The sequence below is a fragment of the Hibiscus syriacus genome, unplaced genomic scaffold, assembly GCF_006381635.1.
Source record: "Hibiscus syriacus cultivar Baekdansim isolate YM2019G1 unplaced genomic scaffold, ASM638163v2 tig00110864_pilon, whole genome shotgun sequence".
In the NCBI taxonomy this organism is placed as follows: domain Eukaryota; kingdom Viridiplantae; phylum Streptophyta; class Magnoliopsida; order Malvales; family Malvaceae; genus Hibiscus; species Hibiscus syriacus.
In genome coordinates, this window is record NW_024062893.1 from 361,436 (window position 1) to 374,553 (window position 13,118).

At 35.5% G+C, this 13,118-nt stretch overlaps 1 protein-coding gene across 1 annotated transcript; it reads left to right on the forward strand.

The window, feature by feature from the left end:
* Positions 1-8,509: 8,509 nt before the first annotated feature.
* LOC120143809 (protein SMAX1-LIKE 7-like) lies at positions 8,510-12,265 on the forward strand. Its single transcript, XM_039158040.1, has 3 exons — positions 8,510-9,750; positions 9,878-10,106; positions 10,255-12,265. The coding sequence occupies exons 1-3, from the start codon at positions 8,546-8,548 to the stop codon at positions 12,079-12,081; spliced, it is 3,261 nt and encodes a 1,086-aa protein (XP_039013971.1). The 5' UTR covers positions 8,510-8,545; the 3' UTR covers positions 12,082-12,265.
* The last annotated feature ends 853 nt before the right edge of the window (positions 12,266-13,118 follow it).

The window sequence follows — 13,118 nt, forward strand, 5'->3', positions numbered from 1 at the left end:
ATCGCAATGCGAATTTGACTATCGCAACGAGAGAATCGCAATGCAATTTTCATTTCGCATTGCGATTTTTTCATTGTGATAGTCAAATTCGCATTGCGATAGTCATTTTCGCATTGCGATAGTCATTTTCGCATTGCGATAGTCATTTTCGTATTGCGATTCTCTCGTTGCGATAGTCATTTTCGCGTTGCGATAGTCATTTTCGCATTGCGATAGTAAACTATTCTTCTTCTGCAAATTGAAACTTGAATGGATTGCATTACTTCAACCAAAAGACAACCAAAAACAAATACTAACTTCACAGGGTTAAAGTATAAACAGTTAAACAGTATTGGCAACAACCGAATGAATTTACTAAGCAATCAAAGTGAAATTATGTGTAAATTTATCATCAAGTTAAATATGAAAAATGTTAAACTTACCTCGTTGTGTAGAGTATGAACCTCATTCTGTAACGATGCTACAATCTCACGTAGAGCTGCTACCTCACCACGTAAAGTAGACACCTCAACACGCCATGCACCATTGTCATCGCGTAAAGTACCGACCTCCTCACGCAAGGCATTGACCTCATTACGTAACTCCCCTAACTCATCCCGTGGAGGTGGAGGTGGAGGTGTAGAATAGGGAGATAAACGTCGTGGCATCTTTGCCGGTCGCCTATCATGAGGTGATGGTAGAGAAGAGGCTCGATGATGTGACAGAATAGGTGATGACTCTCGTTGTGGAGGTGTATATTCGAGTCGATCAGGTGATGGCTCTAGGTGAGGTGATGGCTCTCGAAGTGGTGGCTGCTCATCATCCGTGCTATAAAAAAAAACGCTTACTAGCTTGCCACCAATCAGTGGCAAGCTCAGCTTCCGTGGGTGTCAGCATCTGTAATGGAGTGTTGGCCTCCTAACAATATAAAAGCTCAAACAAAGTTAAACGTGTACTAGTAATAACTTGTTTATAAACATATGGTAGTATTTATGTTAACTTACATTATTTATTGTAGTATACGGTAGTAAATCTTCCCATTACTGCAAGGATCGTTTCCTCTTCCAGGAAATAGCCCTAGGAATATCATTAGAAGTTTTTAATGCATATGTCTGCATGGTGGGAAAGGCCTCAAATATCCAAATCTACAAACAATATAATAACAAACATTAGTAATTGTTAAAGAATTATTATAATTTTGGAAACATTATATAAAAATTATTATTACCTTAAAGGCCCAACTAAAGCCTGACAAAGTGTATTTGGAACCATCGCCACACAAACTTTTTCGATCATCAAAGGCAGACGACAACTTATTCCATGTAGCTTTCCATAGATACGAACCCCACGGAAACAGGTTCCATGCATTTAGGTCCTCTACCAATTTAATTAGATCATTAGGAATAGGTTGTCGGGCCTCTCTGCCTAAAAAGCCGGCTTGCAAAAGTATTATAAGGCATACTCGAACAACATTGACGTCATCCATCCGAGTAAAACCATCTTTCTTATTCAATAATCTCGTCAAGTCTTCCACGTGTAAATTCGGCTTCTCCGTTGACAGCTCAGGAAAAACCCGGAAAACCATGATAGGCGGGTAATATGCCTAGTGTACCGATCTACATCATCGTGTCTGAAGCGTAGACCGATGATTAAGCAAAACTCCTCCCGCCCAAAACACGTATACGCCGGTGGAAAATCAAACCATATCTCTTCATCACGACGTTGTATAGTCTCTGGTAGATCGCTAGTCATGGTTTGAAGAAACAGATGGGTCAACATAGCATCTCCACCCGGATGTTGTACTTTCAGCCATGGCCCGAAGCAAGTATCCTCAAATATTTTTCTTTGTGCAGGTGAAAGCTTCGACGCAATTGTTTTGGCCAGGCTTACTTTATTTCTTAAGGTCAATTGAGCTGAATAAAAGTTCTGCAAAAACAATAAACATACCAATTTAGATATACCAAAAACTACACTGTGAAGATATAACAAGAACAATAAACATAAAAGAGTAGTAGTTTATTCTTCAAACTTAAATTTGCAACACTGTGAATTTAGTATTTGTTTTTGTTTTTTGGTTGAAGTAATGCAATTCATTCAAGTTTCAATTTGCAGAAGAAGAATAGTTTAGCAAAACTTTAAATCGCAACACGAAAATGAAAATCGCAACACGAAAATGACTATCGCAACGCGAAATGAAAATCGCAACGACAGAATCACATTGCGATAGTCATTCTTGGTTTCAAATACTAAAATTGAAAGAAACTTGAATGGATTGCATTACTTCAACCAAAAGACAAAACAAATACAATTACTAACTTCACAGGGTAAAAGACTAATCAGTTTAGCAGTATTGTCAGCAATCGAATGAATATAATAAGCAATCTAAGTGAAATGGTTAATCTATTATTGAAAACACCAGTAAACTTATCATCAATATCAATATAAAAAACCTAATAATAATGCAAAAATTTCAAAATAAAAATAATTAAAAAAACTAACCCTCGGTGGTTGATTTGGTTGATTTTCCATTTCTGACCGTTAATGATTTCGCCGGAGATGGAGACTGATATCGTCGTGGGGACTGATTTCGTCGGAGATGGGGACGGATGTCGCCTTAGAGAGTGAGAGATGGAGATGAGATTGAGTTGTGATTTAGGGTTTTAGGTTATGAGTTACGATTATGGGATATACTGTGGACGGTTCAGTGTTTCGATATATTATATTCGTGTTTGGAATTTGAAAAAAAAATACGTGTTAATATGAATGACGCTATGTAAATCGCATTGCGATTTACGTATTCGCATTGCGATTTACGTAATCGCATTACGATTTTTCAAATTCGTGTTGCGATTTACGTATTCGCATTGCGAATAAGGAAAATCGCAACGCGAATTTGGGAAATCGCAATGCGATAGTCAGAATCGCGTTGCGAATCTGGAAACTAATTTGCGATACCGGAGATCGCGTTGCGAATTATCGATCGCATTGCGATTTAGTTGGTCATTTTGGCAAATCCAAAAAAAGTTGGTTAAAATCGTATATTATAAGGCATTTTTAGTTAATGATGTTATTTTCTCTTATCAAATTATAAAAAAATATCTTTAAATAGATATTATCTTATATTTATCTAATATTAATAAAAAAATTAATAATATATACAAATATAAATTTAAAAAAATTAAGTACAACCCAATAGACAATGAATATTGAATATTCCATCGAGCCGTTGAAGTTGAGGAAAAGGAAAAACGACAAATGATGTAAGTGATTATATATTCCAAAGTGATGATATGTTTGTAGTGGTGGGTGTGGGGTTATTCTCTTTCCCCTCCCATCGCCATCAACCTTTTTACAATTTAATCAAACCCCACCTCACCTCTTTTCTTCTCCAACTTATTTACCTATACCAACATTCCATTACATCTCTTTTTATTTCTTCAAATTCCACTCTTTTCCATTTATTTTTCTAATGTTCTATTCCAAAATCGATTTTTTAAATTAATGTTATTAAAAGAAGCGTGCAACTCATTTCTACGTTTTTAATTGTTTTATTAGTCCTTTACTTTAATTCCTCATCTTATCCATCTAATTTAATTTAGTCCTTTTCTCGTATAATCATATTTTATCCACTAAATTTATATTTTTAGTAAAAAGTCTGACATTGTTTTTTTTATAGAACTAATTAATTTTATTTAAAATAGGAAATATCCCAAATTACAATAAAGATTTACAATCACAATCGTAAATTAAACACATAATTAGGAAAAATTCTTATAATCATTGAAACAAAACTAGAAACTTAAAATCGTATAAGGACCATACAGGGAAATATTAAATATAACCAAGAAACTCGAACAAAGATAGATACAAACAGATCTGATCGCATTGACAAACGAACCATAAAAGGGGAATAAGCTATTAATAGACCACCTACAAACTGTAAGTCAGACTCGGACGATATGAAAAGCTATCCACGAACGCAAATCGAGTATCCAAATCTAATATGAAGGTCGAAAGCAGAGAATATCATAAGATATCATATAGGGCCATCATGATTAGTCGTGGTGAATCCAAATAAACCTTTATAAAAAACTTAATAAATAAAAAAGGGTCAATGAACCGAAAATATACCAAAAAACATAAGAAAACGTGTCATAAAGGCAGATAAAAACGTACAACACAAAAAGACTTATTAAGAATCAAAAGGAAAAAGAAAATAAAGATGCAATATAAAAAAGAAATAAAAATAAAGAATACCGACGATCAGTAATCAATATTAAAATTGGGATCAACGCAGATCAACAAAGACGAAAAAGAAAAGAGACGAGGGCAGACGAATGAGAGAAAACTATGTTTTTAGAACTAGCAAAAGTCTCACATTGTTAATGAAACAATTTTACTATTAAAATTAGAAATTAAAATAAATTGATCAACAATTGATAGTATGACATTACAAGCAATACCAATATTTAGTAATATATATTTTTTTAAATACCACATCTTTTTCAAATAATGTAACATTCTGTTCGGAATATTATTCGCATACCCATTTGTCCTTTTCAAATAATTTTATCTTTTAAATCATAACCAAAAAAAAACATGTTCTACTAGACTATTGAGATTTTGTCTAATAGTGATAAAAGGTTGTTCTTAGTAAACACCTGGTTTCGAATAATTTATTTACCAAAATTATTAAAATATTTAAAAATAATAATTTTGCGATACAGATATAAAAACATGTAACTACTGATAATTTTAAAAATAAAATCAATTTGTTGATGATTCTGATCTCTGAAGTTTAGAACATCATAAAAAGTTTACAAATATTGTTATTTTTTGAACAAAAATATATTAAATTATTTTTATACACAACCATAATTTTAGGGTAAATTATCTTTTTAGTCAGCCAATTGTTAATGTAATTTTGTTTTAGTCATCAAATTGTAAAATCCCTTCTAGTCATACAAGGGGAAAAGAGTACCTACAGAAACTGTATTACTTGCGATAATAATTCAATACAACAGTCTTACAAATCTTGGAATAAACCGAGTCAAAATACATAGTTGAACCAGACCAAAGTGCCAAACTAGCTAATTTATGAGCCATCTTGTTACAATCACGATTAACATAATTGATAGTAAACCCAATATCAGTAGAAATAGCTATTTCACCTCTGCCAAATGGACTCCTAAAATGGAAATGTTAGTTGTCGTACATTGAAGTTTGTTAGGGCATCAGATTCAAGCCACACGTGCGTTCATCCATACCCCTGACCAAAAGTAAACCAACAATACTCGCATGGATTTCATCTAGACCAACTTCCGCACAAGCTGGTGATGACGAAGCAATAACCCCAACTACTGCCGTGCGCGTTGTCTGATCGAAAGCACCATAAACATTAATCTTCACAACACCTTGTGGTGGGAGACTCAAATGAATCATCGTAGGCGATGAAACCACACTATGCCGATCACCTTGGCCATGTAAACCCGACAAACGATTGTGCCGTTGAGCCTGTAGAAACTCATCCTAGTGAGTCTTCGCATTGGTAACTATGATCCAAGGAGGCTGGAAACGTCCTTCATGAACCAAAGTGTTACGCCCGTTCCATATATTCCAAAGAAGCACAATAAAGCCTACAAAGCTTTCATAATCAAGTGAAGTAAACTCATTCTCAAGCCAATTCAAGGGAGATATTAAGTGGCTAGCTAAGAAAGAACCTGTTAATCCAACAGTAGTGAAAGCTTCTTGGGTGTACGAGTAGTCACACATAATATGGACCACCGTTTCCTCTTCCCCATTACACATGGGAAATGTGCCGGTACTTATACCCGCAGCTCAGAGATGAGAACATACAAGGAGCCCTCCATACGCCATCCTCCAGGCGAAGATCTTGACCTTAGGAAGCGTCTTCAGTTTAGCTATGGTCTTCCATAGCTTTGAAGATCCGTTCGTTGTATGTGTTAACCTTTGGAGCCACCAATGACTCGACCGAACCAAATAAGTCTATGAATCATGGTTACCCCATATAATAGTATCCTAATTGCAAGGAGTTATCAAAGTACCTAAGATGAGATCAACAACAGATGTCGTGAAAGTATCACGTACCTGCATCTCACTCCACTCTGACCGATTAATATGCATGAACTGAGAACCCCTCGAGCTTTGCACTGGAACATTGGTATAATTACTCGTCAGCTTTACCAAAGCAGAGCCACCCCACTTGTCGGACACGAGATTTATCTTGCTATCTTTCCCTATCCGCCAGTAGAAGGCTTCATCAAATGCTTGAATCGCCTTACGTATACCTTTCCATCCATAGGAACTTTTATTCTTGATGGAAACATTCAACAAATCCCCATTAGGGAAGTATTTCATCCAGAGGACACGAGCGAGCAAACAATCCGGTTGTTTAATCAAGCACCAGATTTGTTTCCCAATCAGAGTCATGTTGAATGATCTAAGATCCCGTAGGCCTAGACCACCACGACACTTTGACTTATAAATTGTCGACCAAACAACTATGGGCCAACCGTGTTCAGAAGTCTTCCCGGTTCACCAACATCTACGCATAAATTTTCATACTCACTTTGATTTACTACCATTGAAATATATTCTTTCGAATTCAAATAATGAGAAAGTAAAAAAAAGGAAAAAATATATTAAATTCATATTGATCAAATAGTGAATATTGTGTATTTAAAAAACATAAATCCAACACTTTGATTTGAATTATATCTTAAATTAAGAGGAAGAAAAAGGGAAATAAATAAAATATTTTGGTTCTAGTTATATTACAAATGAAAAGGTACGAGAGATGTGGCTTAAACAAAAGAATTTGAAAGTTTAGCATCATATTAATTTTTTATATTTAGGATGAGTTTGTTTCACCATAGTTGGGTTTTTTTAAATTATTATTTTTTTAATATTTGGTTGGCGGAAAACATATAGTTGATATAAAATTATTAATTATTAAAACGTTTTTATTAATAATTTTAATAATATGATATTATATTGTTGGTGTTATAATAATATATTTAATTATATTATAATGATATAATTTTTAATAGTACAATATTATTATTTTAATAATTAATAATTTAATATTTTTTATTTTAATAATAATTAATATAATTTATAGTATTTTTAATAAAATACAATAATCCTAATATTTTTTTATAAAATTATAGAAATTAAATTTTAATGATAATATTAAAATAAATAATATTGAATAAGTATTCTAACATTTTAAATAATATTAATTTTTTTCTAATAAATAATATTATTCAGTGTATTCAATATTTAAAATAAATAATTTCTAAAAAATTACTAATTAGTAGAAAATAATTTACACAACTTCATCCAAATATCTTAATGATTTCTAAAAATTATACCCTAAAAAATATAATTTATTTTCCAAAATTTGTTTTACGTCAAACAACCATACTCTTAGATGATCAAAATAAAATACATAGAAAATTAAAGACTAAAAATATAGTTAATTTTAGGGAATACTACACATCTAGTACTTCAAATATCACTTTTGTTTTGTTTGAGTCATTCACCTATTTTTAAAACATACATAACGTTTAATTTTAGTTTCATTTTAATCACATTCTTTAAAAATTAACAGTGATATTGACAAGTTGTCATTAAAAAATTAAAAAATCCTATATAAAAAAATTTGTTAATTTTATAATGGTGGATAAACGGGTAAAACCAAAAAGTAACTATATATAATTTAAAAAAAATAGTTAGATGATCAAAACTAAATAAAAATAATAACCATGATACTAAACAAATAGTTTACCCTTTTTAATATAAATTAGAGAAGAGAATCTATATTTAACACCTGTTGTTTTCCAAATGATCTTATTAACAGTGGACCCCATTAACCCCCGACTTAGACAGACAACAGTTCCCCTTTCCTTTAACATTAGAGAATGTAATAAATATTTGGGTAAACTACAGTAATAATTTCTTTCGTTCAATGTGTTTATTTTTCTCATCACATTTTAATAATTTACTTTATTATTTTATAATATTTTAGTTAAATTCCTTTAATTTGTTGATGCGATACATTAATAAGAGGGTTCTTCTTATTTTTTAATTTGACCCTTAAAAGTTAAATAAAATATTAAATAAATCTTTAAATTTTAGATAAAATATTAATTTGATCTATGAACTTTAGATAAAATATTCATTTAATCTTTGAACTTTAGATAAAATATTAATTTTATCTTTGAATTTTAAATAAAACATCAATTTAAAATTAACAGTATTTAATATTTAAATAAATAAAACGTTATAATACAATAACATAAATAGCTAAAACTTTTTTTTAATTCAATGAGCAAAATTGAATACTTATGAAACAAAAGTGACCATTGCATTAGTTTACCCTAATTAATTAGTAAATTTATATATATGTGCATATCGTCCTCCATTAAAGGGGTCTTTCTCTTTTATAAAAATCACTTCTCACAGTTCTGATAAACAGACAAATGTATAATATATGGTTTTAACTTTAAAAAGAAAAAAAGTTTTGTTTTTATGATAGCCGGCGATGCCTACGCCGCTGAGTATAGCGCGGCAATGCTTAACGCCAGAGGCAGCTCACGCGTTAGACGAGGCGGTGAGAGTCGCACGACGGAGGGGACACGCGCAAACGACGTCGCTCCATGCCATTTCCGCTCTTCTTTCTCTCCCTTCATCCCCACTACGTGACGCCTGCGCTCGTGCCCGTAACGCGGCTTTCTCCCCTCGCCTCCAATTCAAAGCGTTGGAGCTTTGCCTTAGCGTGTCGCTGGACCGAGTCCCCTCGAGTCAACTCAGCAACGATCCGCCCGTCTCCAACTCGCTAATGGCCGCCGTAAAGCGGTCACAGGCGAAACAGCGAAGACAGCCCGAAAATTTCTATCTTTATCGCGACATGTCGCAGCAAAATCCTTCCAATAATATCTCATGTGTCAAAGTGGAGCTCCAACACTTGATTTTATCCATCCTCGATGACCCAGTTGTTAGTCGGGTCTTCGGCGAGGCATGTTTCCGGAGCTCAGAGATCAAGCTGGCATTCATCCGCCCCCTCCCTAGTCTCTTAAGATACTCCCGATCACGTGCCTCACCGGTTTTTCTTTGCAATCTTGAAAATTCGGAATCGGATCATGGAAACACCCGGATCCCAGTACATCGGGGCTTCAGTTTCTCGTTCCCGGGTTTTGCATCGTTTTATGAAGGAGAAGAAAACTGTAGGAGAATAGGAGAAGTTTTGGCGCGAAGGAGGAATCCGCTACTCGTTGGTGTATGCGCAAACGATGCAATCGCGAATTTCACGGAATCATTGGAGGAAAAAAAGGATGGATTTTTGTCCAAAGAAATCCGGGGGTTAAACATAATTAGCATCGGAAAATTTATGTTGAAGTGCATTAATGAAGGTTTTGATAAAGGGAAGATGGATTCAAAATTCGAAGAAATGGGTCGGGAAATGGAAGGATCCGGATCTGGGGTGGTGGTGAAGTATGGGGATTTGGAAAATTTTGTCAGTGGAAAAGATGAAGACAAGAACGACGGCGTTAGTTATGCGGTTGGACAGTTAACGAGGTTATTACAAGTGTATGGAGGTAAAATCTGGTTGTTGGGAGCTGCAACCAGTTACCAGACATATTTGAAATTCTTAAGCAGGTTTCCTTCAGTTGAAAAAGTTTGGGATTTGCAGATTTTGCCTATCACTTGTGTTAAGAATTCACTGGCTCAGTCTTACCCCAAGTCCAGGTATGTGTTGTTATGTAGCATCACCATTTTCCTATGCTTTTATTGCTTTCTTCTGTTTCCATGTGTAACGTGTTGTTACCATCTTCAAATTGAATCCGACTCCATCTCATGGTTTATGTAACTACAGCTTGACGGAGTCGTTTGTTCCATTTGGTGGGTTCTTTGCTACACCATCCGAGTCAAAGGGGTCCTTAAGCAGCTCATATCGACATGTACCCCGCTGTCATCTATGCGACGAGAGGTGTGCACGAGAAGTGATGGCGATTTCAAAGGGAGGATTCAGTGTTTCCGTGGCAGATCAGTGTCGATCTACTTTGCCTTCTTGGTTGCAGATGACAGAGGTTGGAGACTTGAAGGTGTGTATCCCTTGTTTTGTGCTAGTATTTGCAGTGGGGATCATTCACTTGCACCCACAGGTCATTGATGGATGCACTCTATACGTAATTTATATTCGGATAATTTGTGAAATTTATGTGAAAACAAGTTTGTCTATCTTCAGTGCAGGCCAAAGATGGGCAGTTATTAAACACCATGGTAGCAGGATTGCAAAGCAAGTGGGACAATATTTGCCAGCGCCTTCATCTCACTCATCCAGGCCCCCACTCAAACACTTATAGAGAAAATCCTCCATTACCAACTGTTCCGGGCTTTCGCTTCATCCAATACAAGAAGGAAATTGCTTGTGGTCATAGTAGCGGCAATAGAAATGCAGCCTATGGTGAAAATAATCTCATAAATTTAACTTCCTCTGTAGTATCCAGGACTGAAAATGGAACTTTCCTGCCCAAACTAGGGGGGAAACCTTCAAAAGGAGGTGTTTTCAAAGCAACTGAACCCGTATCTCCTTACTGTTTTTCCAATTCAAGCGTGGGTGATGCTAGTCAAGCATCACCTACATCTCTGACTTCTGTGACAACTGATTTGGGGTTGGGTTTATGCTCGATTTCCCCAAGCAAGACCTCGATGAAACCTTCAAATCGAAACCATCCAGATTTACTTCCTGCAAATGTTGATGCTATTAATGGGACTGTCTCTAGCCATCCATCTCAGTCCTCATCCTCTTCCTCTCCTGACTTTGGTGGAAAGCTTAACGTAAGCAATTTCAAGAAGCTTTTTGAAGCTGTCATCGAAAAAGTTGGATGGCAACCTGAAGCTGTAAGTGTTATATGCCAAACAGTTGCCAGTGGCCGTGCACCAAACCAAACATGTCACAGAGCCAGTCGAAGAGGTGATATATGGTTGAATTTCTCTGGACCTGATAGATGTAGCAAAAAGAAAATTGCTGTTACCCTTGCAGACATAATATATGGAACCAGAGAAAATTTCATCTGTGTGGATCTAAGTTCCCAAGATGGGGTGGTGACGGGCATGCAGTTTCGCTTCAGTTCCCGGGAAGTGAATTATGATTCAAGGTTCCGAGGGAAGACTGTGGTTGACTATATTGCCGATGAGTTGAGCAAGAAGCCCTTGTCTGTTGTCTTCCTTGAAAATGTAGATCGAGCTGATATTCAGGTTCAGAGCTGCTTGTCCCAAGCTATCCGAACTGGCAAGTTTTCAGACTCGCATGGAAGAGAAGTTGGCATCAGCAATGCGATATTCGTGACAACTTCAACATTAACCAAGGGAAGTCAAGTTGTTTGTTATAAACAACAAACATCTAACTATTCTGAAGAGAAAATATTGAGAGCCAAGGGTAGGCCACTGCAGCTAGTGATCAAGTATGATGACAACATAATTACAAAAACAAATAGCATCTCTAAGCAGGGGCTGTTGAATAAAAGAAAGCTGATCGGTTCCCATGAAACTCTGGAGCAGCATGAGATGATGGAAATTACCAAGCGGGCTAACCGAACATTGTCTTTGAATCTAGATTTGAACATTCCGGCTGAAGTAAGTGTATTGCAGGAAACTGATGAAGCAACTGTTGACAATGACTGTGTCGATGAGAGCCCCATGCATTGGTTGCAGGATTTCTTTGATCAATCTATCAAGAACGTGGTATTCAAGTCATTTGATTTTGATGCACTTGCGGGGGAAGTACGTGACAACTTAAACCAGAGTTTCCACAAGTCGATAGGAGCAGAGTGTTCGTTAGAGATAGAGTCGGAAGCTATGGAACAACTAGTAGCAGTTGCATATTTATCCGATGAGAAAAGGCTGTTGAAGGATTGGGTGGAACAAGTTCTTAGCAAGGGATTTGCTGAAGTAGAGAAAAAGCGCAACCTCAACGCTCACACTGTGGTGAAACTTGTCCCCTATGAGGGCTTCCCTTCTGAGGAGCAAACACTAGGACTAAGTGTTTGTGCTCCCCCAAGAATTATTCTCAATTAATATAAGCATGTTTAGCTTCATAATCCCATGATTTTTGGGGCACCTTCCAGTTCCAGGTAGATAGGTCGTGTATAATCAAATCTGCAGTGAAGTGTTGGTGAAAAAGACCCTTTTTTTTCAGTTTTTTGCTTGGTTTGATTGCCTATGGGTGTTTTTGATATTGAATGAAGTAATCATTTTCTTACATTTATCATGTACCATGTACTACAAATATCTGAAAGAGTAGGGTGAATCTTTTAGATGAAATTGCAGGTGCTTTCAAATATCTTGCAGAACCCCACCCTATAAGAATCTGATGGAATGTAGCATATTCAATTATATTATTTTTAAAATGGTTAGACAATTTGTAATAATGATAATGTTCCACCTCACAGCACCATGCTCGGTGTGGTGTTTCAAACTACGAAAGCTACATATCAAGTGATAACATGAATTCCAATATCCATTGGTAGTCAAGATATAGTGTCTGTAAGCCGACTCCAGTGAGTATTTGAGTGAGCCCCCACAGCTTGATACCAACAGGCCTTTCAGGCTCTACAGCTTCAGTTTAATTTTCAGGGATTACTAGGCAACAAAAGGGATGTAAAAGGAGAAACGATACATAGTTATCCAATAGAGCAGATAACATAAGACAAGAAGAGGCCAAGGGCTTGTCTTCCACTTCCTAGTTCCCAATAGCTGCTGCTGCTCATTGGTTGTCCTTTGTAGTATGTAGTAAACGTTTTTTAAGTTCTAAATGTTAATATGATACGTTACTATTAATTGGGGATGTAGCTCTGATGGTAGAGCGCTCACTTAGCATGTGAGAGGTACGGGGATCGTTACCCCGCATCTCCACTTTATTACTTTAATGTTGGACAACTGTCATATTTTTTTAATCAATGATTGTAATTATTATAATTAAAAGTAAGATAAAAGCTGATGAGTTTAATTTTACAACATATACATGTGGAAAATTCAAAAAAGAAATCCAAGTTTCATACTTACAACCTCATCTTCATCCCCCAGCTTTTATTAAAAGAAGTACCTCATATCTC

What these genes read in the sequence shown, in the direction of transcription:
- LOC120143809 (XM_039158040.1), top strand. Translation starts at nt 8,546, where the DNA reads ATGCCTACGCCGCTGAGTATAGCGCGGCAATGCTTAACGCCAGAGGCA. An exon ending in CAGTCTTACCCCAAGTCCAG is followed by an intron (nt 9,751 to 9,877) that starts GTATGTGTTGTT and finishes ATGTAACTACAG; the next exon opens with CTTGACGGAGTCGTTTGTTC. An exon ending in CAGAGGTTGGAGACTTGAAG is followed by an intron (nt 10,107 to 10,254) that starts GTGTGTATCCCT and finishes TCTTCAGTGCAG; the next exon opens with GCCAAAGATGGGCAGTTATT.